Source organism: Apteryx rowi, unplaced genomic scaffold (genome assembly GCF_003343035.1).
Source record: "Apteryx rowi isolate R43461 unplaced genomic scaffold, aptRow1 scaffold_618, whole genome shotgun sequence".
NCBI lineage: Eukaryota > Metazoa > Chordata > Aves > Apterygiformes > Apterygidae > Apteryx > Apteryx rowi.
In genome coordinates, this window is record NW_020450892.1 from 150,227 (window position 1) to 172,333 (window position 22,107).

The 22,107-nt window shown below is 37.4% G+C and overlaps 1 protein-coding gene across 1 annotated transcript in view; it reads right to left on the minus strand.

Moving 5' to 3' along the window:
- KHDRBS2 (KH RNA binding domain containing, signal transduction associated 2) overlaps positions 1-22,107 on the minus strand; it is a 315,310-nt gene that overhangs the window by 116,484 nt on the left and 176,719 nt on the right. The window contains exons 4-5 of the mRNA XM_026083836.1: positions 13,623-13,750; positions 11,017-11,212 (exon numbers count right to left, since the gene is read on the minus strand). Of these exons, the coding sequence (XP_025939621.1) occupies positions 11,017-11,212; positions 13,623-13,750 (324 nt within the window). The remainder of the gene's footprint in view (positions 1-11,016; positions 11,213-13,622; positions 13,751-22,107) is intronic.

Below are 22,107 nucleotides of genomic sequence, written 5' to 3' on the forward strand. Positions count from 1 at the left end.
AAATAGTATGTGATTCAAAAAAAAAMCCCTTCTAAATTATTTAGACTTAGAAACAAAAAAACCCCTACTGCAATTAATGACAGACAATATAGATGTACTTTCTTGTATGATAAACACGGAAACTTAAGTACCTGAGAATGGTATCTACAGTGGAAATCCTGTATCTGTCCTCTTGCAAAGACTGAAAACAGAGCTTTGCTTAAACCTTGATCCTTTCCAGGATTTAGGTGCCATTCTTTGGGTTGCAGGAAGGTAAGTCTTGCTGCCTTTTGGTTACAGTGCTGAAACCTCTCTGGTAACTATGGTGTGAAAGCTATTTCTGTAAAAATTCTGGGAGAGGTCAATTCTTTCTTTTAAAAAGAAATCTAAAAGAGGAGAGTAGAAGTAGTATTTCCACACCTTTTTCATCCAGTAGCTCATTCATCCAAGATACGAGACACAAAGTTTCAGTTCTTCCTCTGTCTTTAGGGATTTAAAGCTTTACTCCCAAAGCTCCCTACCTAAGTGGATACCGTAATAGCAGGCTGCAAAGCATTCTGCAGGAGGAAACACTGTCGGTCCTCCTTGTATTGCACTTTACAGGGAACTAGAAGTAGTATAAATATTAAGCACTGAGTCAGCCATACAGTTAATGACTGCAGCCAAAATTCATGTAGTATAACTTATTAGTTATACTCCAGTACTATACAAAATAAGTCAGACACTCAAATACAAGACAAATCAGTTGCATCAGAGAGCTCTTTTTTACCCCTGAGGAAAAAAACAAAGAAACATGAGCGAAGTTAATGAAACACAATGAAAAACACTATTTCTTTTGGAGTTAGGAGGACTCTGAATGAGAATTACTTTCTGGACTTATTTGTTTAGGGTGTTTACTCAAAGGGGGGCCTTGCAAGAAAGTTCAAGGAAAGTGAAAAAATGGTGAAGTATTGTGGCTTCTAATTTGATAGATCCACTCAGAGTCAACATTTGTTTTTCAATGAATCTCTGCTCCCGCCCCTGCAGCTACAGTCTCCATGTTTAAATTTGGGGAGATTTAACCAGCAATGAAACAAAGTCCATTCTGCCTCTTCTCTACAGCCTGGTTTCCACAACCTTGATTTACTTTTATTTGTTTGCACAACCTTGACTTTTATTTGTTTATACTCTTTCATCAGGACTGTCAATTTTAATATTTCAACTATACCCATATTGCAAAGGACTGCACTAAAATCATTACTAGCTTTGTAAAATCAGTTCTATGAATTTTCCCCAAGAAAGGGGTAAAAATTGCATATTGTCTCTAGCTGACACAGCTCTGTCAAAAATACATATTAATATCAATAGAGAAAAGAAACTAAAATATTAAATATTAATATTWAATATTAATTAAATATTACTTACTTACAGTGTGTCAATTTATACTTTTCCTCAAAATAGGACTCACCTCTGAGATCTCTGAGGGCTTTTTTAGCTTCAGTTTTCTAAAAATTTGGAACTCTGAAGTTGACAAGGATGTACAGTAAGACTGCAAGGCCAAACAACAAGGGTCTGAAGAGCCCAAATAAAAGAAGATCACAGGATATGGAGTCTCTCACATTAAGGCTGCTCTGTCTTCATTCACACGTAAATCATTTCCAGCCATCTGACAGACATTTGGTGATCAAAAGAATTGGTGGCAGTATGTTACCAAAGGATTAATATTTTCATCACAGAAACGCCGTAGTTGGTCTGAAGAGTTGGGGGATTGTATGAACACCTAGGTTACAGCTCAAGCACCTTGTCAGGAACAGATACTCAGTTCTGCCTTGAGTTATGTCCTCCACTTGGACAGATATCCTGAGTTGGAGAATGAGGGCAGTTTTACTGTACTTCATGGGGTGGCAATGGGGGATGTTTGCAAGAGTGTTCTCAGGATACTTATGTATTCTCACGATACTAACATATAAGAAGTATTCACCTATCTAATTTCACTTACATTTTTATAGTCTACCAGTAAGAGCTACAAAACAACAGCAGCTAGTCAAAGAGAGCTATTAGCCATCTATGAGTAGTTACACTTATAATGATCGTAGAAGCTATTAAAATGCAGGCAACCATAATTTCATCAGGAAAAAAAGATAATAGGAAAACAAATTTCTAACATACAGCTCTAAAGAGAGAGCAGATAAACATTTTTTTCCAAAACTGTAGGCTTGTAAAAGAAAATATATGCTTTAAATATTTTATTACTCTGATCTTTCAGGCTGATTCCTTACACACATCCATATTGTTGGCTGCAATGGAGCTCTGCATAATACAAAGTCTGTATAAACAGATGTGCTGGAAGAGATAGACCACATTTTTCTGTGCTGTAGCTATGAATAACATACATGCATGTCTATATCAGAATGTAAGCATGTATCCCTATACCTAAAAAAAAATTTACTGAAAAGGCTAAGGCAGTTGCAGAGTCATGATCCTTTCTCCTTTCAATAGCAGCATTTCACATGCTTCATCACAGGAAGCAATTGCTGTCATGTGTCTGCACACAGCCTGCATCCATAGCTTGAGCCAGCTTTGTCTATACCAACACAYACACAGGGTATATATATGCACTCCTACGCCTGTGAAAAGCAAGGCACAGGTAGATATAAATGCCAAGAATAAGCATACTGCTTCTGCACCCAAATACATAGGACAATTTACCTAGCCTGAGCCTTTTTCTTCCTATGTATATCTGAATTTCAGAATTTTAAATGCACTAAACATGCAGAGGGAAAAGAAATTATAGGCATATAAGTCTACTTTTCAGGCCTTTTATTGCACCAAATACAAATAATCTTTTTCAATTAGCCTTAGTACACATTATGTGTATGGTTAGAGGCAACTGGCTAAAAGGCCAGTCAGCACTTTCTGCTACAGAGAGTGAAACAGAACTGTGCTTTGTAATGTTTAACTTTGATTTTAAGTGCAGTTGCTAATAGATACCACAGGAGTTTCATAAAGAAGTATTTTTTGCAATAAGATGACAATAAATCATAAATTACCTSAAAAGAGGAAGATAGATGAATCTCTGATGAAAGCTTTCTGTAACAGGACATATTTTTTAAATACATGGCTTAAAATTTCAGTAAAACTACAATACTGTTTTGAAACAATTCATAACAGTTTTCATTTAATATAATATGGTTCCTGAAGTATGTATTTACTGTATTAGTAAAGCCCATGTTTTAGCTACAGTGAAGGTTCCTAACAAATAAATATAACACACAGAATGGTAGTACTGTGTTAGATATGCACAAAGTCTACCTATATAAAGAGCACTCTGTTTAACAATTATAATAAGAAGTTACTAATCTGTGTTTACTGCAAGGCTATGCTGAACTATACATGAGTAAGCCTGGCCTACTGGAAGCAAGGCTGGTGTGATGCCGTTAGGTGCCATAGCATCTTGTCACCCAGACCCTTTTCTGAAACCAGGACTAAAGACTTCTGCAATTGTCTGGCACAGATCAAGTTTCTGTGCTTACCAGTGTGCAAGAAACAGCAGTCTGCTGTGAGCTTTCCACATTATCACAGAATTGATATGTGTGCGTGGCTCCCCAGGAACTCACCAGTGACAACGAACCTTGTAGTCCAAAATTATTTAACATTTTAGTATCTCAGTGGATCAAATCTGGGTAAGAAATTCTAAGAAAAACCCTTATCCTTCCATTTCAGCTGAACTCACACAGTAACTTAACTTTCAACAACTCTAATGAAGTTGGCCTTGCCCTAATTCTTTAGCAGCAACCCACTCAATTTGTATGAGTTTGTACACAAACTAAGTTTGCATCTCACCTTTGCAACCTGCCATAAAAATGAAAAACATGGGTGGCGATACAATGACATGATGACATTTAGCCAGTGAATGCCCAAGGAGTAATATTGTACCAATCAGAACTGTTCTCTGTGAGATAAATAGCTAAGTGAGAAGTTGTGACATATCCAATTAACATTAGAAAACTATCATCTTTGGTAGTAGGCTCCTCAACAATCAAACTTTCATGATYGAATGGTGTACTGCAGGATGTAGACAAGTGCTGTATCTACGGAGAATACTCCATATATATTTTATAGGATCTTATGAATATAACAGCTTATGCTATGAATATTTAAGGACCAAAGGAAGGCCGGATGATCAGTTGAGAGCTGCCCTTCATTTAGATCTGTGTATAACAAATATAAATATTTATTAGGTGGTAGTTGTATTAACATCAAGAATAATCCTAAAACATATACAGCTGCATCAGCATTTTCTTTGAAACTCTGTCTAGCATAGAAAATRATCTTGAACTGAAAACTTCATAACTACTGTTAAGGAGAGAATTGTTTTTGCAAAGTAAGGACAGCATGAATAAGAGAGCAGTAGAGTTTTTGCTTCACAAAATCTTTCTGGAGCATTTATAAGCAGACATTACAGTTTTATGTATTTTATGACTAAAGTTTAGTTTATTGAATGTAAATGATTATTGCATTCAAAACAAGAAAAAGATGTAGAAAAGTCTACTTTAGAGCACATTGTCAGCTTGTGAGAAATTTATTGATGGATTGCTCTCAGGACAGTCCCTTTGGTTTCATGGAATAACCCTTATTTGTTCAGACTATCATCTGTAAGAATATGACCCAAACTAGACTTTGCATAGGTAAGCAAAAAAATTTAAAACTTCAGGTTCTTAGACACTGAAGTTTTATTGCTGCCTGTGATTTTTCTTCTTAGAAAAAAAMCAAAAAAGTTGCCACTACTTTAATTCTGTATTTGTGTTGCTGGATTTTTCAGAATGAATATATTTATACAGTCAACAGACCAAATTCACCATAGTTTGAATAACTAATGCAAAAATCCACTTTACCTTCATGAGACCATCATTCACAATATTCTTCTAAAGCCCGACAGAGTCTTTCCGACAATATAACCATTATCCTGTTTATTGCTGTTATGGTAAAACAAAAATTGATTTTTCAAGTCACAACAGATGTAAGTTGAATATAGCTTAGCTCTTTATCTAAGTGCCTTGGGCATAAATAGGTAATCAATCATATRTAATCAATTTGTTGTTCAGCCATGCAGAGTCCCATGTCTATAATTTCTGCCTTATTCAAATATCTTTAGTCTCAGTATATTTTTCATTGATTTTTTCATCCAAAAGTGACACAGAAATAAAAAAACCTGTATCTCCTAAAAATCAGAAATATCACTTCAGAGAAAAAAAGTATCCCCTTTGAATGTCATTATATTCAATATATTTCTCTATTGGAAGGTTTGGAACAAGTTTCCTGAGTTATCCTGGTCTCACTCTCACTGAAACTGTCCTATTGGGATTATAGGAATTGACTTTAAAAGTAGCAGAATCAAGTAACAGTTCCACAGTTTAACATATTCATTAAAGCAGTAATATAGGTGCAAACATGCCATGAAGCAGAAGTGTAGGTCTTTTTATGCAGTTTCTATCCACATTCAAAGTAGATGAGAGAATGGTTTTAAATGCCCTAAGAGTTCCAGCTTAAAATATTAAACAAAGCCTCCACAACCACAGTTTTGGGGTGACAGTCACATGGGAACGTTGATTATTCTTTTTAAAATATTAAAGTGTAACAAAATGCCTCTTATTGTCAGTCTTTTCATTGTCTAGCTTGCTACTGAATAAACATGAGCATAGTTGTTTTGGTTTGTTTGAAAACTACTGAAAAATGTAAATAACCATTGAGTTTAGAATAAACAGTTGAATGTGACATTTGCTTTCATTTTAAATAGCTTGAAATGAGAGAAAGAACAGCATGACATTAAAAGCACAATCTATCTTATTGTGTGGTTCTTTTTCTGTGACTTTCTAAAAGCGTTACTCTTCACACATTCTGGAAGATAACCAGAAGCTGCGTTTGGTCAATTTTATCAGTAAAATGAGGGGTGAGAAAGAATATTTGCATTTAAAATTCCTCTTCAATCTAACTGCCCTAGACCTAGACGCTTCCCAGTATCTCAATACACTGGCCTATTTCTTGCAATCAAATTATATATTTCTTTATAAATACAATGAACATATTTAGGTATTCATATTAACATGAGTGGCTTTCACTACAAGACGTTGTGGAAAAATCTTACATATTTAATATGTTAAAAATATTGCAGAGAAGTGTGATATTCCATCCTCTTATGTCCTCTTATTCCATCCTCTAATTGTGCTGGAAATTTGGCAGAATAATTTTGTGTTTCATTTTGACTAAAGCAGTACAGAAAGGTCTGGTACAACACTAGCTTTAACTCTCAGTTCCCCTCATTTCATTAGAATCATATCATACTTATTTAGAACTCCTCTCTTTTCACCCAGAAATGACAATTGAAGTACAAGTGAAAATTAAATATAATAGGCATTTTAGTYTCAAATTTATTCTGTTTTGTAACTGTAATTGGCAAATATTCTTTGTGTTTGGGGTAAGACGACAAGTGCTAGGTCACTTCTAGACTCACATAAGATCTCTTAGCAAGGCTTACCATAGCTCTTAAAAAACATAAAGAAAAACATCACTGCACAACTCATTACTAGCTTCTGATTCAGAAGACAGAAGTACAGCTCCGGAGTCAAATGTCTTCCAAAACATGATCAGAAAGAAACTCTATTTTTGGCTTACACTTGAGCTAAGCACCCTTCAAATATTTAGCTTTAATCAAGTGAAAAAGTCTGGATGTTCAGATTAGAATATATTATGTGAACATTGGCTTTATCGCCTCAATAGGATGTTCCTTCCAGTGGAGGAGCTATTCAAGCACTTCTTCCTCTCACCCTGCTGTGTAAATCATAAACGTCAATCAATCAGCTCTATYGTCTTTTTGTCTTTTTGCAAGTTGCCAACAAAACCTTCGCCTTTAAAATTGCCTCTTCTTGTGGAGAAAAGACTCTAGAATTCTCCCCTCAATTTATAAGGATGATACCCGTGTTAATTTTCCTTGTTATATTTCAGGTAGATGATAAAAGCGGGTGTTCAACCAAACAAATCTTAACCTTCGTAATGAAAAAATGACACAAAATCAATCATCCCATTGGCCTTGTCAATAAAGGTGATGATGAAGGACTGAAACAATGTTTGAACTCATTTTTATTTACCATCTCCTAGCTTGGCACACTAATATAGAAACATTATCAGAGGTGTAGATCAGTCATCAGCTGTCAAGCAGACAAATCTAATACCTAAAACCACAACAGCACAAGATGTAAGCTTAAGAGAGGCAAATAAAATGCAATTCCAGTACTGTTCCCTCTACTCAAAAAGTTTCTGCCTAATGCAATGTAGAATATTAACTTAATTTACAAATTTTGATTGATGAATTTCAAATAGTCCTCTTTTCATTAGCTCCAGCTGAAGCTGCTGGCRTTCCAGCCCTCCCTATCATCCCGTTCAGGCTCTTCAGCATCCTTTGAGTAACAATAAAAGCACTGTACGGCTCAGTGGTAAATCAGTACTCCTAAAACGCTCTGTAAGTGAGCCATTGCTGCCAACTGGTAGTCATGTATTGCTATACATGGAAAGAAGTATTAGGCAATAATTCAACTCGTGTACAGCATTAGTGGAAGGATTATGAGTATGATCCATAATGCATGTAATGGGGAACAACACCATGTGGTTTGCTGTAAAATAACCAGAAGGCAAGGTCCAGAAGGCCAGTTTTATGACAGTTTTGAATACTCTTCAGCATCTAAGGACATCTTAAGTGCAGCACTGCTTGTGGATTACAGGTTTAAATTATGTCTCAGAGGGTAATGACAAGGGCCTACTTCAGCTTTGTGAAAGAAGCTTCTTCTGAGGAAAGTTCATAATGGCCAATTCAAGCTTCTCTGAATTGTGCTGTAGTGGACCTCTCCTTAAATAAAGGGAGCCCATATAGATTAGTCACCCTGAACTAAGGTTAATTATTTTGAATAGTAAGTCGCAAACCATTCACCAACCAAACCAAAAACACAACCAAAAACACAAACCAGAAACACAAACCAAACCCAAACTCTTTGATCCCAGAAGCTGCACAGCAGTTATTTGTTAAGCGTGCCATTCAGATTCACTCACAATGAATTTTTTCTAAAATGAGGAAAGTTCATGTAGTCACTATTTCTTTCCTCTGCACATACTTTATAATGTCTGTACTTCCTCCTGCAGATAGTCTTCAGAASTTGCTCAGAGATATTATTTATGCTACTTCCAATAAAAGCTATATATCTGTTACATAAGTAAAGAAAAAGGAGTGATGTGTGTAACTCCCCTTTCCCCTGCAGATGCCCAAGTGAACACATTCCTATGTAGCCCTCTTCTTTTCTGAAAGCTGTTGAAAATTATTTTCCCTTTGTTTGGGCTTTACTTTCAAAATGCTAAATGTGAATATGTTCTTCACTGCAACAAGACTTCACTTTTCTTGAGAAATCTTTATGCATTTTCTTTTAAATACTCTCATGAAGGCCATCAGGAAACCTCAAAATATTTAAATATTAGATAATTACAGAGGAGTGATCCAAACTTTTGAATGCTTATCCAAACTGATTTGAACGGTTAGCTATTTCAAGACTGAGCAGTCAATACAATCTCTGATTAGTAGAACTGAGCAAATTTTTTTGAGATTTTTTTCAGGAAACACTGTTTAAACATTTAAAAAGTCTGCTACAGCCATCCTATTCTATTTCTTGAGGTTCACTTTCAACTCAACATTCAAATGATAACATTTTACTAGAGTAAAGAAAAATAAAAAATATGGATCAATCTGTGACATTGCATTCATGTGCATAACTAATCAAACCAAAGGTGCTTTCATATACTAGACAAAACTTGGGGGTGAAATAGTGTAGTCAAAAATGAAGACAATAAACACATATAGAAATTGTRATATGCTTGTGGATAGTCTATGAGCAGAAAAGGAAAAAAAGTTTATTGGATAAATTACTCATTATAAATTAGTTTTTCATCTCTAAGGTTCAGTGCAAAAGAACAACAACTACATATGACATTTGTTGCTGGCCAATGAATAGATTCATTTGTTGTTAGAATCCAGTCAAATATGTAATGTAATGTTTTATTCAGAAAGAAAAACTGTGTTGATTCTTTCATGTAAAGTTAAAAGTCTTTCCCCTACAATATTATTTACAAATTCATATATTTATTTGATATGACTTTGAAATTTTCCTTCCACTTGCACACCAACAGAGGATTAATTATTATCTCCATCCATAGGATATCAAGATGAAATAGTATTTGTATTACACTCATAATTATCTCCAAAATGGCAAGAGATTTTCATTGCAAACTGCTGGATGACAGACAGTCTGGGGAGCCCATATTTTCCCAGTTGTGGAATATACATGTTGAAAGGATCTAAGAGACCAAAGGCTCTCCAAAACATACGAATATCTTTCTTGCTACTACGTAAGTAGGCAAAATAGAAATGAGAACCCATTTGTTTGTTTTAAGGAATAATTTATTACAAACAAAAATGACCCTTTTAATTTTGTCTGTTTTGTGTTCCTGAGAGTATAAGCATGTCAAAACAACGGGGAACTGGCTGAATGTTTTCCTAGCGTTTTATATTCCAGCTGCCTCAACCTCTCCTCCTGCTTTCTGTATATTAGCCTTCCAGAAAAAGTGAAAAAAATACTCCCTAAAAACTGCTTAATACCCTAGGACATTTACTAGTACTGTAGGTGAAAAAAAAGATTTCCTTCGTTTATAATCTTAATCTCAAATTACAAGGATTCTGTTTCGAAATTTGTCACTCATGGGTTGGGAAAAGATGCAGTTCTGCACAGAACAGGAAGACCTCATACATTTTGAGACCAAGAGATAATACACTAACTACAAAAGACGATATACTTTTCAAAATTCCTTTTTTCATCAGGGCTTTTCATTTAGAGATGGAAACTGTGTTGAGATAAATAATGACAAGGGCACAAGAGAGACTGACTGCTTCCCTCCTTTTTGGTCCTGATGTTCAGTTGTGACTTTTGGTATTAATGGAATTTGTGTCACCTTATCAAACTCACTATTATGTCATAAAACTGTGATACCTTTTGTTTTGCCTTTGTATTTGCCACTAAATATAAGATGGGACTTTTAACCTGAATGCTAGAAATTTCACCGTGATTTGAAGTGGCCATGATCTAACCCCTATTCTACAAATATAGATGGGTGGGTAAAGCTTTACCAATAATGAATATATATTTTTTTCAATTTCTTTCTTCTATTCCAGGAAAACTTCTAATTGAATAAGCCCTGCATCTTCTCAATGGTTCTCCTAATGATAGTTTAAAATTAGGATTATGGAGCGGATGGATAGTCATCTTATGCTTAGATTTGCCACAGTTAGAAAAAGTCAGACATTATATTTGATGGTACTTTCTCCTCTACCTGAATATCTGTTGTTATGGTGATAGTTCCAGGAGGGAACATTAATGAGGATCACTTGAAAGCTTTGATGTTTACAGCACAATTATTTATAACTCTTCATAAGAAAAGGTGATAGTTAGTATTGCTACTTGTTAATATGCATCATTTTATCAGTTTGCATGAAAATTACCTGAATTTCTATTTCTCTTATGCATCTACAACACACTTGATTTTGAATGCAAGTAAATATACACATATATCCATTTATATGTAATAAAAAGGATTCAGGAGAACAAAAAAATCTTATTTTCTCACAAAGAACATAATTTACTGTTCCTAAGAACTTGTCTACAGTAAGTAATGCCTTTTAGCTATAATACAGTCTTTAGAGTATCTATATTGTTCTTTTGTGATGCCCTAAGAGCTAATCAGCATGACCTTCCCATATCCAAAGCTAAGCCATGAGAAACTATAGGAACCCCCATCACCTAAAACACAGGTTTGCAGACATTACATCACTCAGGCTATGATATACCATTAAGAGGTATGGCGTAGAAAGAGAGGAATTATTGGACTAGAGTCTTCAAGTTCAGGAGTACTTGAAGTTGGCCACAGAAGTGGGGMTCACATCTATTATTAATGCATGCAGTTACTTACATATTCTTCATAGGCCTCGTGTGCAGGTGGTGGGGGCGGTCTGTAGCCGGGGACTGCCGGAGCGCCCCGTGCCCGTGGGGTGGGAACGCCCCTTGCTACTGGAGGGACTGGGAGTGCTCCACGCGTCACTGGGGCTCCTCTGGGTGCTTGGGCACCTCGTCCAGGTGGGGGCGGGGGAATCGCACCTCCATGACCCCTAGGGGGAGTAAAAAGAAATCAATACTTTGGCATGCACATCAAGCAAGGGCATGTAAGCATTACCCCATTTTAAAGGTTCATATTTCTTTACTACTATTTAAAAAATGTGTAACTGGGGTTTTGGCAGTCAAGTGCTTTTAGGCAATATGTCAGGAGGAATAGTGTTATGGAAAGGCATTATTTTTAAGCCATCCAGTGATTTTTAAACCTGATCCTCTTGTTGCTCGTAGTAGTGAAAATGTGGATCAGTCATTCATTTTTGTGGAGTTACTCTAAAGCAGTACTAGAGCAAGAAGAAATTGAGGACTTTCATCTGCTGATCTCAAACTACAGAAGCAGTCATCTTCGCATCCTCCTTTTTATTGGTGGGTGGGACTGATCAGCAGAAGAGTATGGCAGATGACAGAAAAGCACATGGCAAGGCAAAGCAGAGCACTGATACCAAGGGAGAGCAGGCACTTTCCTTCTTAYTGAATTTAGTGCAACAGAAGGGAAGGGTAGCCTGCTATTCTGCTTTCCCCCACTGCGCAGAGAGATCAGCGATTACAGATAAGCACAGAGAAGTTCAGCATCCTCCCATTCTTTTATGTTGTACTCATCACACTGTACTAATCAGTATGTCAGAAGGAGAAGCTGTTACAGGTTACAAACAAGGTCTGGTAATTATACTACACCCTGAATTAGAAAGGGATATATCAGGGAAGCAAGCTTTGAGTTTTCTTTCAGAGCAGTATGCTCTTGAGTGTGCTGCGCTTTTTGAAGACTGTGCAAATGCTCCGTATGATCTTGAGTGACACGACTGGCATCACTTAACAGCCAGGTCCAGAGCCGTAAACAGAACTCGTTTCCCTTGTAGTGTGAGCCGCTGTTAGTTCACTATTGAGAAAGTCAAATCCACAGCTTTTGATGTTCCTTATTTTACTACAAGTAGCCAATTTTATGCTAAAAAATGCATTTTATAAATATTTTATATTTAGCTTTAAATATTTAATTTGCAATGTTTTTAGAGTTCCTCAAGGAACTACCTTTTGGGGAGGCTTATATGTTAATCCCAGTGAGCAGGGCAACCAGCTGGGAGGAATGGTGTCCAGGGGGAGCATCCTCTCCTAACATTTTGATTTTTTTCAATCCCATAATTCTTGTACTTGTAGCTGCACATTGGCCCASCTTCAATAGAATGTCTTTAAAACATTTTCCTGGGATTTTGGAGTTGTAGGTAGAGCAAGCATTCAAAATCCTACTTTCTATGCAACGTATTGAACTAGTAGAGTATTTTGCAAGAAATGGGGGCCAGCACCCCATTGAGTATTCTTTGAAGGTAATTTAAAAGCTGGCAGTCTGTTGCAGTGATGTTCTGAATAYAACTATTGAGTCAAGCTCTTCAAAGATCTCAGGTCTAAGAAAGACTGGTTTCTGAACCCCAAAAGACTTTCAGTGGAAGATAAACACTTAGATGGTCATGAATGCCAAGTGTAAAAAAATCTATGCATGTGCCTCACAATACAGATAGAAAATTATGATTTAATTCAAAAAGAACTGAAGGGAGACATGATAGAGACCTTTGGGGAAAAAAAGGGCATAGGCAAGATCAGTCAATTTAATTACTGAAGAACAACCCCTCCATCTAGTTTAGAATAAGGAAGAACCCCATTCTATCTTCTCTGAAATAAAACTGGATTCCTTAGGACCCATCTTGAAATGATCTCTATGGAAGTCTAGACGTAACTACATAACTTAGATGCCTTAGGCAACTAATTTCTCAAGGCTTCACAGTGAAAAAAGAGTCTGAAAGAGAGCATTAAGATTATATACTGGCCTTATGAACAAAGACAGAGCTATCTGTTGCCAATACATGAAAAAGTACTTGGAGGAATTCAGGAAACAAATTCATACACCAACACTTTYAGACGATGTCAGTGTAATTCATATAGAATTGATAACACATAGAACAAATAATATATAAAGTAATATGTATAATATAGATATAATATTATGCATATAATATACCCAACAAATATGTCATTGTTTGGCAAATAAAGTGTCATCCGAGCTACGTAGCCTTCTCTGACTATAGCACAGAATGCTCTTGTACTGACCAAAGATTTTATGATACCCACAATAATACTGATTCTGTGCCAGACAGAATATTCTTTCCTAGAAAGAGCCTTTCACTGGCTTCATAATCTGATCTGATTTGTAGTCTGATATTTGTGGTATACCACCCACTATAGCCTGTGAACTGTACATTAGAGGACCTGGAACAATATTGACCAGACAATTTCTCAGAAGAAAAACATTTTGGTTCACTGATCATGACATGTACGTGATTTTCTTTTATTTAAACTATGCTTGTTTTACTAGTGTTTACATTTCTAAAACTAGTGGCATAATAGCTCATGCTAACACACCTTGAAGGAGCGGCAGGTGGCACACGGATTCCTCTTCCTCTAATGCCCCGTCCACGCACTGAATCCTCTGAACCATTCAAATATGATAGTTCTCTCAGCTGCTCCTGACGAATTTCATCATTATAATCCTGAAATGTAAATGGTAAAACTCACTGAAACTTTGTCAATATTTTGGCTGAGCTGCTAAACCACCCAAAACAGAATTACTGTTTGGCATTTCCCACTTTTCTATGTGGATCTTGTTTGTATGAATTACTCTGCAATATTACCTGTATGCTGAAAAATCATATTTTTATATGCAGAAATGATATGAAATTGAGGTATTCAAGGACTGGACAACTACTTATAATATGTGGAAAGACAAAGTTATGCGTGTATGAAGGTGGCCATAAAGAAGATATACACACAAAATAAAACACACAAGGCACACAAGGCATACACACAAAGCAGACACCAGAAACATATCTGTAAACAAGATGCAAATGGACTTTCACATAAAAAAGGTGCCAACCTCAAACAGCTTGAAATTGGATCAAAAAATGCATTTTATACATATTTTATATTTTTTGGCGGACATCCCTCGCTACCTTTATGCACTCTAAACACAGATTCCTTCTGACACTGCACCTTGGCATGGAAAATTTACACTGGATTAATTTAACTGGGTGATTTAATCATAACATACCAATGATTATAGTGTTATGAATTTAAACCCTACACTTTTATCATTTACTGAATGTTATCATCATTGAATGTAGTTGTATCATTTACTGAATGTTATCATCACTGAATGCAGCCTTTAGTCTATTCTATATATCCACTAAACAATTTCTCAAAGGAGTTCTTTCTTTAGAACTTGTAAGTAACAATACCGTCTTTACCATCTAACATTGTTAAATGATATAAAATAGGCCTATAGTGAGACTGCAAGGTATCAGCTCTACAGCACTGCAAGCTTCTCCTGGCTCAGTAAACAGATCAGATGAATTTCCTTTTCTTACTGATACAAAATACACAATATTAGACAATTTATACATATTTTACAGTCTTTGCCTCAGTCAGAATTCCCTTTTTCTTTAGTTTCTTTCCTTTTGTATTCAGCTTTTTGCCTGCTGATCATGGTAATAAGAGCCCACGGCAGTAGCTGGCTCTCTGACAGTAGAACTGTGCAACAGTATTAGTGTTTCAAAACAGAAAGGATTATTGAATTTCAACCCTTCAGTTTTTCCTTTCTTTAATAAGCAACTGCCATTGACTGGTATTTAAAGCTCTGAAAACACTAGAGTGACTGATGCTTCTCAGATGGATGAATGTCCGGGATGCATTACAAGTGACACTTCTTTTTAGGCAAGTTACAGACCAGGCACATGGAGGGGTATAACCAGGGCCTTGCTCATTCCTTAATCTTTTCAGCTTTCTGAAGGCAGATATATAATACACTTCCTCTGTCAGCAGAGTGGGCTTAAGAAATTTGCAGATGATGCTACGGGTAGGTGGCTGACACACTGACCAGTAGAGGTGCAACCTCCGGGGACTCTGAGCAGCTGGAGGACTGGACCAACAGCAGCATCTTGCAGGAGGTCACCAAGGAGAGGTGCAGAGTGCTGCACCAGAGCTGGAATAACCAACTCTATGCCCTTGTACAGGCTGGGAAGTCAAAGGCTGGGTAGGAGCACCTGAAATGACCTGGTGGATGCCTGGCTGAATGAGCCAACAAGGTGCTCTCATTTGGGAATAAGGTAAATTTCATACTGGGCTACTTTGGAGGAGTGCAGCCCACAGACTGAAGAAAGTTATTATCCTCTTTACTCAATGCTGATTAGGTCTCACCTAGAGTACTTTCTCCAATTTTGGCCCCCAGGTTCAAGAGGCATGTGGAGGGTGCAGCTGAAGAGGGTCCAGCAGAGAACTATCAAGATGGTTGGGGCCCAGAGCATATGAACAGTGAGGAGAGACTGATGGAGGTGGGCTTGTTTAGTCTGTTGAAGAGGAGACTAAGAAGTGATCTAATAGCTGCCTACAATCACTTGATGGGAAACTACAAAGATGACACCTTGGTAGTGGTAGCCTGAACAACATGGGGCAATAACCACAGCACATGACTTAGGAGATCCAGGCTGCACATGAGGAGGAAGTCCTTCACTAGGAGGAGATGAACTCCTGGAACAGGTTACACAGAGAGCCAGCRGAGTTGCCATCCTTGGAAGTTTTCAAGACTCAACYAGACCCTGGCCTAGTGTTGGCAGAAGCGCTTGGAATGGGAGACAGAACTAGACGATGCCCTGAGGGCCTTGCCGCTGACATTTCATTGACATTTCATTTGGTTCTGTGAAGTTCCCATCCACCTTCTCTCGAGCCCAAGGTCCCCTGTTTACAGATCCCCCTGTTGAACAGAAGCTATTGTTGGAAGGAAAGGCCATTCAGTAAACCTGATTTAGGAAACAAATCAAACCAAGCCTAGAGCTCTTGTTCAAGTTGAAAGGTTGGTGAACTGAGGCAGATATGAGTGGTGAGGGGAGGGAGAAATGGTAGAGGAATTCTTCAGACAGCTTTGCCACTTTTTTTTTTTTTTTTTACTCTTATATATACATCCCAAAGAGCCTCCACAAAAGAGCTAAGGTCCCTTCCTCCTACAAAACTGAATCTGAGGTCCTGGCAATCTATTTAGAGATACTGTGCTGAACCTATTTTGTTCTAAGAGAGTACAGGCCTGGTCATAATTTCACTTCTAAATTTCTAATTAATGCAGCTGGAATAAAATCTATTAACAAAATTCAAAAAAGAACTCCAAATATATAATACTACAAATGGTATTTGCAGCAGAATCATAATTAAAAATGAATCCCCAACTTGCTAATAAACCAGATAATAGCTTTCAGTTCACACCAATCCCCAAATCCTTTTGTACATTTTTCTATTGTTCTGACACTAATGATACTAAGCCAAAGATATCTTCCCAAATCAACATGCTCTGTAAAACACAGAGAAAAACACAGATAGCAATCAATCATATTTATAGCAATAACTGAACAGGTATCATTTATTGTGCCTTGATTAATATTATCTGTTATTCATGCCTGGCTTTGAAAGGATTATGACTTCAAACTTGCCAGTTGAGTTTACCCTTCAGCTTCTACATGAATGTTAGGAGTGAACTTCATAAATAATGCAAGTAAGTTTTGTAAAAGAGAGATGTAAAAAACCTGCATGGTACAGAAGTTGGAACTTTCTGTGTAGCTGCTTTAATCTCTCRCCTTTGGAACATTCCTGAATAAATGAACTTGTAGAATAAATTGCCTCATAGCTGCTATTCCTTATCCAGATCTGCATATCATTTAAAATATTAATATTGACCAAAAAGAAAATCTAAATAACATTTATAAAATACAGCAAGATCTGTAAATCCGTACCATTCTGGTATGCAGTGCCCTTTGTTTTTCTGCAGATCAATTACAGCACGTCCAGTTGAGAAATATGCACAATGTATTTTGAAACGGCAAGGAAAAAAAAACAAAGTACATGAARGACTGTAATTAAGATGCTGGGAAGGGTATCCTGAAAGATCTCAATTAAAAGCTGTAACTTTATATAGATCATTTATCTTATGTGTCCTTTAAAAAGCATAATAAAAATCATAATTGTCTAAACCTGAAATCTGCAATTTTTAACAGGAATGCTTACTTCAACTCTTTCATTAAACAGAAACATAACATTGAATTAATCTTTCATAACTACTACATGAGTCTAGCTAGAGACAGAGAATACTGCTGAATATTTAATTGTAGCTGAGCTCAGWGCCTAGCACTTGAGCAAAATTATGCTGCTGTTTCAAAGATATCTAGTCCCAAGAGAGAGCACAAGATGTTGCAAGACATACCTGTACTGAACAAAGTATAATGAAGCAGTTACACACTGCAGTAATAAATAGTGTTTCAGAAAAAAAGCTCTCACTCTTCATATTAAAATAAACTCATGAGTAACCTGTTTTGTTCTGTACTTACTAGTTTTTCTCTAATTTAGAAGCCTCATAGCTGATGATCTACATTAACCTATATATTCTGCTCTTAAATCCATGTTGTTTATATCCTTAACTGCATTACTAGCTACAAACAGCTTTTCCAGGTGATGATGATACTAAGAGTGCCATCTGCTCAGACCGCGGCAGTCAATGTTTGCAAACAGCCCCTGTGGGGGGGAGCTAACCACCCACACCCACACCTATTCACTTAAACATGTATCTTGACTATGGAAATGCCAAGGATTTACAATCTTAGCAAAGTCAGTGGCATCCAGGGCCATCATAATTCAGGATGTCTGTGTAAGTGCCTGAAAACAAATTACATTTTTTAGATAAAAYATTTAGTATTCTAGTGTACGTGAACACATTTATCCCAAACTGCCAAACAATGTGTATTAATGAGGGCTGGGAATGGTTAATTAGATCAGTTGCCTTGACTATTCTAGGAACAGAAGAAACCTCCTGTTAGTAGCAAAATCAGACTAGTGGCAGCTCACCCAGGGCAGTAAAGACAGAAAAGTACAGCAAAGATGAGAATGCACATAAGCTAAAAAACTCAAGTAACCATTTTTGTAAAAGATGGCTAAGTATGATGCAAGCTGCAAAACCTGATCTGAATTAACAAGAACATATAGTGACAAAGGAGGAGAGTTAATAAAGAAATCAAAGAGTAAGACATAGACAGTTCATTAATAAAAATTATTACTTTTATCTGTGACAGTTGAATTTCATTCTAATTCTATACTTAAGAGGAAAGTAATTTATGTTGAACAAAAACTAATTCAAGAACGCAGATTTACTCAAATCAAACTTAAAATTATAATCATGATTTGCCTTGATAGCTTTGAAGTATAAATAGGGCTCACTTGGTCCCTCATACAGACCACACTTCATAGCATATTCACACTCCTTATACAACTAAGCTAGATATGAAGAGCAGACTATCCTCCACACACCATATCCTTCATGTTGCTACAATTAGGACAATATACAGGTATCTTAATTCTAGGACCRAACAACTATCTGTTAGCATTTTCTGTTTGAGCGACCAAACTCTCCTTGATTTTAGCTCAGTGAAAAAGTGGTTGCAAAAATGCACACTTTTCTTATGGTTACTTCCTGTACAATTCTTAAAGTGCTTCCCTACGTAAAGAGTCTTCAAAAAATATTTAAGACAGAACCTACAGTAAAAAGAGTCAGCTGTGATGGTGAAAGGCCGTCATCTCTTCACAATAAATCTGCACTGCCAGGAACAGAAATCTGGTCCTGCATTCCTGAAAATCCCAAACTGCACTGTCTGAACTACTAAACACTCTTTCTCTCTCAGGCAAATATATTCTCTGAAACTGCCTGTTGCCGACAGAGAGCACCATATTCACATACATACTTATGCCCCATTCTGTGTTCCTCTGTTCCTGTGCTCTGCCTACTATGTAGCAGAAAGGAAACAGGAGATGAATTTGAATTCCCTTGGCACTTCTGCATCTTGCACAGCTTCCAGTGTCAGTAAAAGAGCTTGAGGGCTCCGTGTACTTGCAGAGATTCGCTGAAGCTAAAATATCTCCCCTAAATCCTGATGTTGCTGCCTTGGGGCTATATTCAGGCAGCTTAAATTCCAATTAGCCTACAATTTTCTATCGAATAGATGCTTCAGAAAGCCCACAGCCAGCCAGCAGGACACAGGGACTTAGGTGGAGTTAGGGGATGTGAATATARTCCATTTTTTGTTTTTGGATACATACTAACTAATTTTGGACACTAAAAGAAACATTATCCTCATGCGTGTATGCTTCCCCATTGTGTACACGGGGAAGCATTCAGCTTGTGAAAATAACTGGGGGTGAAGAACTCCCTAGAGTCCTGCTTCTTTGTGCTCTCTTTGGCCTCATGACAGTTGGCTGTGAGATGATTCAGCTTCAGCTACACAGTAAAAAGTACTCACCCAGAGTCAGGGGATCAGGGTCTGCTCTTTAGCGTACTGAAGAGGCCAAGAACCCAGGAATTCTCACTTTCTAGCTGAGTGCTTTAAGTATCTGTTACGAAAAAAGGAGGCTAGCACTGGCTGCTCAGTATCAGAAGAGAGCTTGGTGAACTAAATCCTGTCCTGACAGGCATTAGCATTTCCTGTTATTGCCTTATATCCCAAGGTCCAATTCTAAGATTCTAATGGATTAAAAATGTAAAGGTATTGGATCTTTTTCTGCAGGTGTCAGCCTCTCACTCTCTACCATTGTTTATTTAAGAAACTTAGACAATTGTACCAGGTAGACTGGAAAGCCCTCTCCATCACCAGAAATTTGGGTGAGGCAGGGCCTCAGCTAAGCATGCAAATTCTGCGGGTGGAATTCCATCCTCAAACTTCATTCTTTGTCTCTATAATTCAAATTCAAAGTTCACTGTAAAATATGAGATTAATCTGTAGCTGAGCTCATGTTCAACCAAACAATTCATACAAAGCCCAGCAGAACCTTGGGAGCTGGCTCTAGCCCATCTTATGTGGGTGTCTGATGGGTATGGAATATGTTCTTAACAATATACAGAGAAGCTCAAAACAGACAGCTGTTTTGATGTTCCTAGATAAGATCCATGCTTTCTGAACCCATATTTAATGTATGTGCATGGTTTTCTGGTTACCTACACTCAAAGCCATCTGTTAGGATGGCTTTTTGCCCATTCACAGATTGGTTTGATTATTCCACTGGATCATAGGTGCCAGGTAACAWTAGGTTTAGATGGACAACCTGCAGTGCACCACAAGTGACAATTCTTCTGCCAGAAGTCCTCCTCTGTGACTCCAATACTTCATTAGCAGCACATGCCTCTCTGCATTTTCCCATATATATTGGCACTTGCTAAGGCTATTTTGTGTGTGTGCAGTTCTCTGGCAGACAATATCCCCATTCAATACATAAAAATATAAATATAATCTCTCTGAGCCCAAGAAAAAAATGTGATTTTCTCTAAGCAATCAGCAACATAGCCAGATCTATAACCATAAACATTTTGCCCTTTCATTTGCCACATACCTGCTTATAGTCTGTCTAAAAATAAACTTTAATTGTGTGGGTCACCATTAAAGATTGAAACATGTAGAACAGACCATACGTTTCTCTCAGTAACAGTAAATGTGTTGCAACCAATATGGGTTTCAGCTTAGAAATGCCTATGGGCAGAATGTAAGCAGACATAAGCTAGAGCCATGCACACTTTCCTTTGAGGTTAGTTGACAGCTGGGGGATTTGTCAGCTTGCCACAGAGAGCACTAACCCAAGCGTGGATGTCATTTTTCTCTTTGAGCATGCACAATTAAATCTGCCTGGCATCATCAGCACGGGGCACTGCACTCTACAAGCAGCGGGGAAGGGAGGGGCGACAGCTTGCTCCTCCGCATCTGAAGCAAAGCTGCCAATACCCAGAATGTAAATTGTGCATAGGCAACTGCCATGAAACTTCAATCCAGATATTTTAGTCTTTGCTACAACAGAGCAAAACAAGCCTCATTCAGTTGTGTACTCAATTTAATTAACTTTTTTCATCCTAAGGAGGGCCTTTAACAGATAAGATTATTCCAGTTTATATGGAAATGTTAGCCATACAGAATAACCACAGCAAAAATGGAGTGCATGATTGTTGAAAAACTTTCAGAAACCCATACTAAATTGCAGACATTTGCCCACGTTTGTTCCACCCCTCCTGCTTGCAGGCCTGAAAACAAATAGACACCATGGTCTGTAATTAATTCAAATGATGTTTAGGAGGCCACAGAAATCAGTTAGCTGGCAGCTCCCTATCCTCAGATTTAATTCTGAGCAAATCCTAGCTACCAGACTTGTGCTAATAGCTATCACTTGAAGGGAATATATAAGGGGTTTGGTAATATAAACAGAGACCATACAGGGAAGGTGATGTAGCCATCTACTCCTAAAGAAATCTTGACAATTTGCAGTGGATGTTTATAGTGGCTCCGAGGAGGGAAGGCATGTGATCTGACCTCTCATCCTCTGGGAAAAACCACTGGCTTGAAGGGAGCAGAAGCATGACTGCCGCTGCTGCCCTCCAGCTGTTTGTAGATAACTGGGTTGCTACTAGGATCACTAATCACTCTTCAGGCTGGAGTACCTGTCTAATAAGAACTGCACAAGACAGACCACAGCCTTTCGCTCATTAATACTCGTATTAATTTCACTCAATAATTAAAGCAAATGAAGTTAACAATTTATACACAGCACCTATGCATCTTTTTTGTTTTTTTAACTATGCCAGGTGGGACCAGTAATGCCTCCTAACTTACTGCTATGAGTTTGCTGCCTCTTGTCAAGGATAACAAGATTGGCAACAGAAGCCAGCAAAATTCAGACACATTTACTCTCATTTGGTGTGCCTGTCTCATCCAGGCCTGCTGCAGCTTTGCTTTCTTGGTCCCACATGGCACAGCAAACAAAAGATGGTGCTTGGCTTGAGGAGACT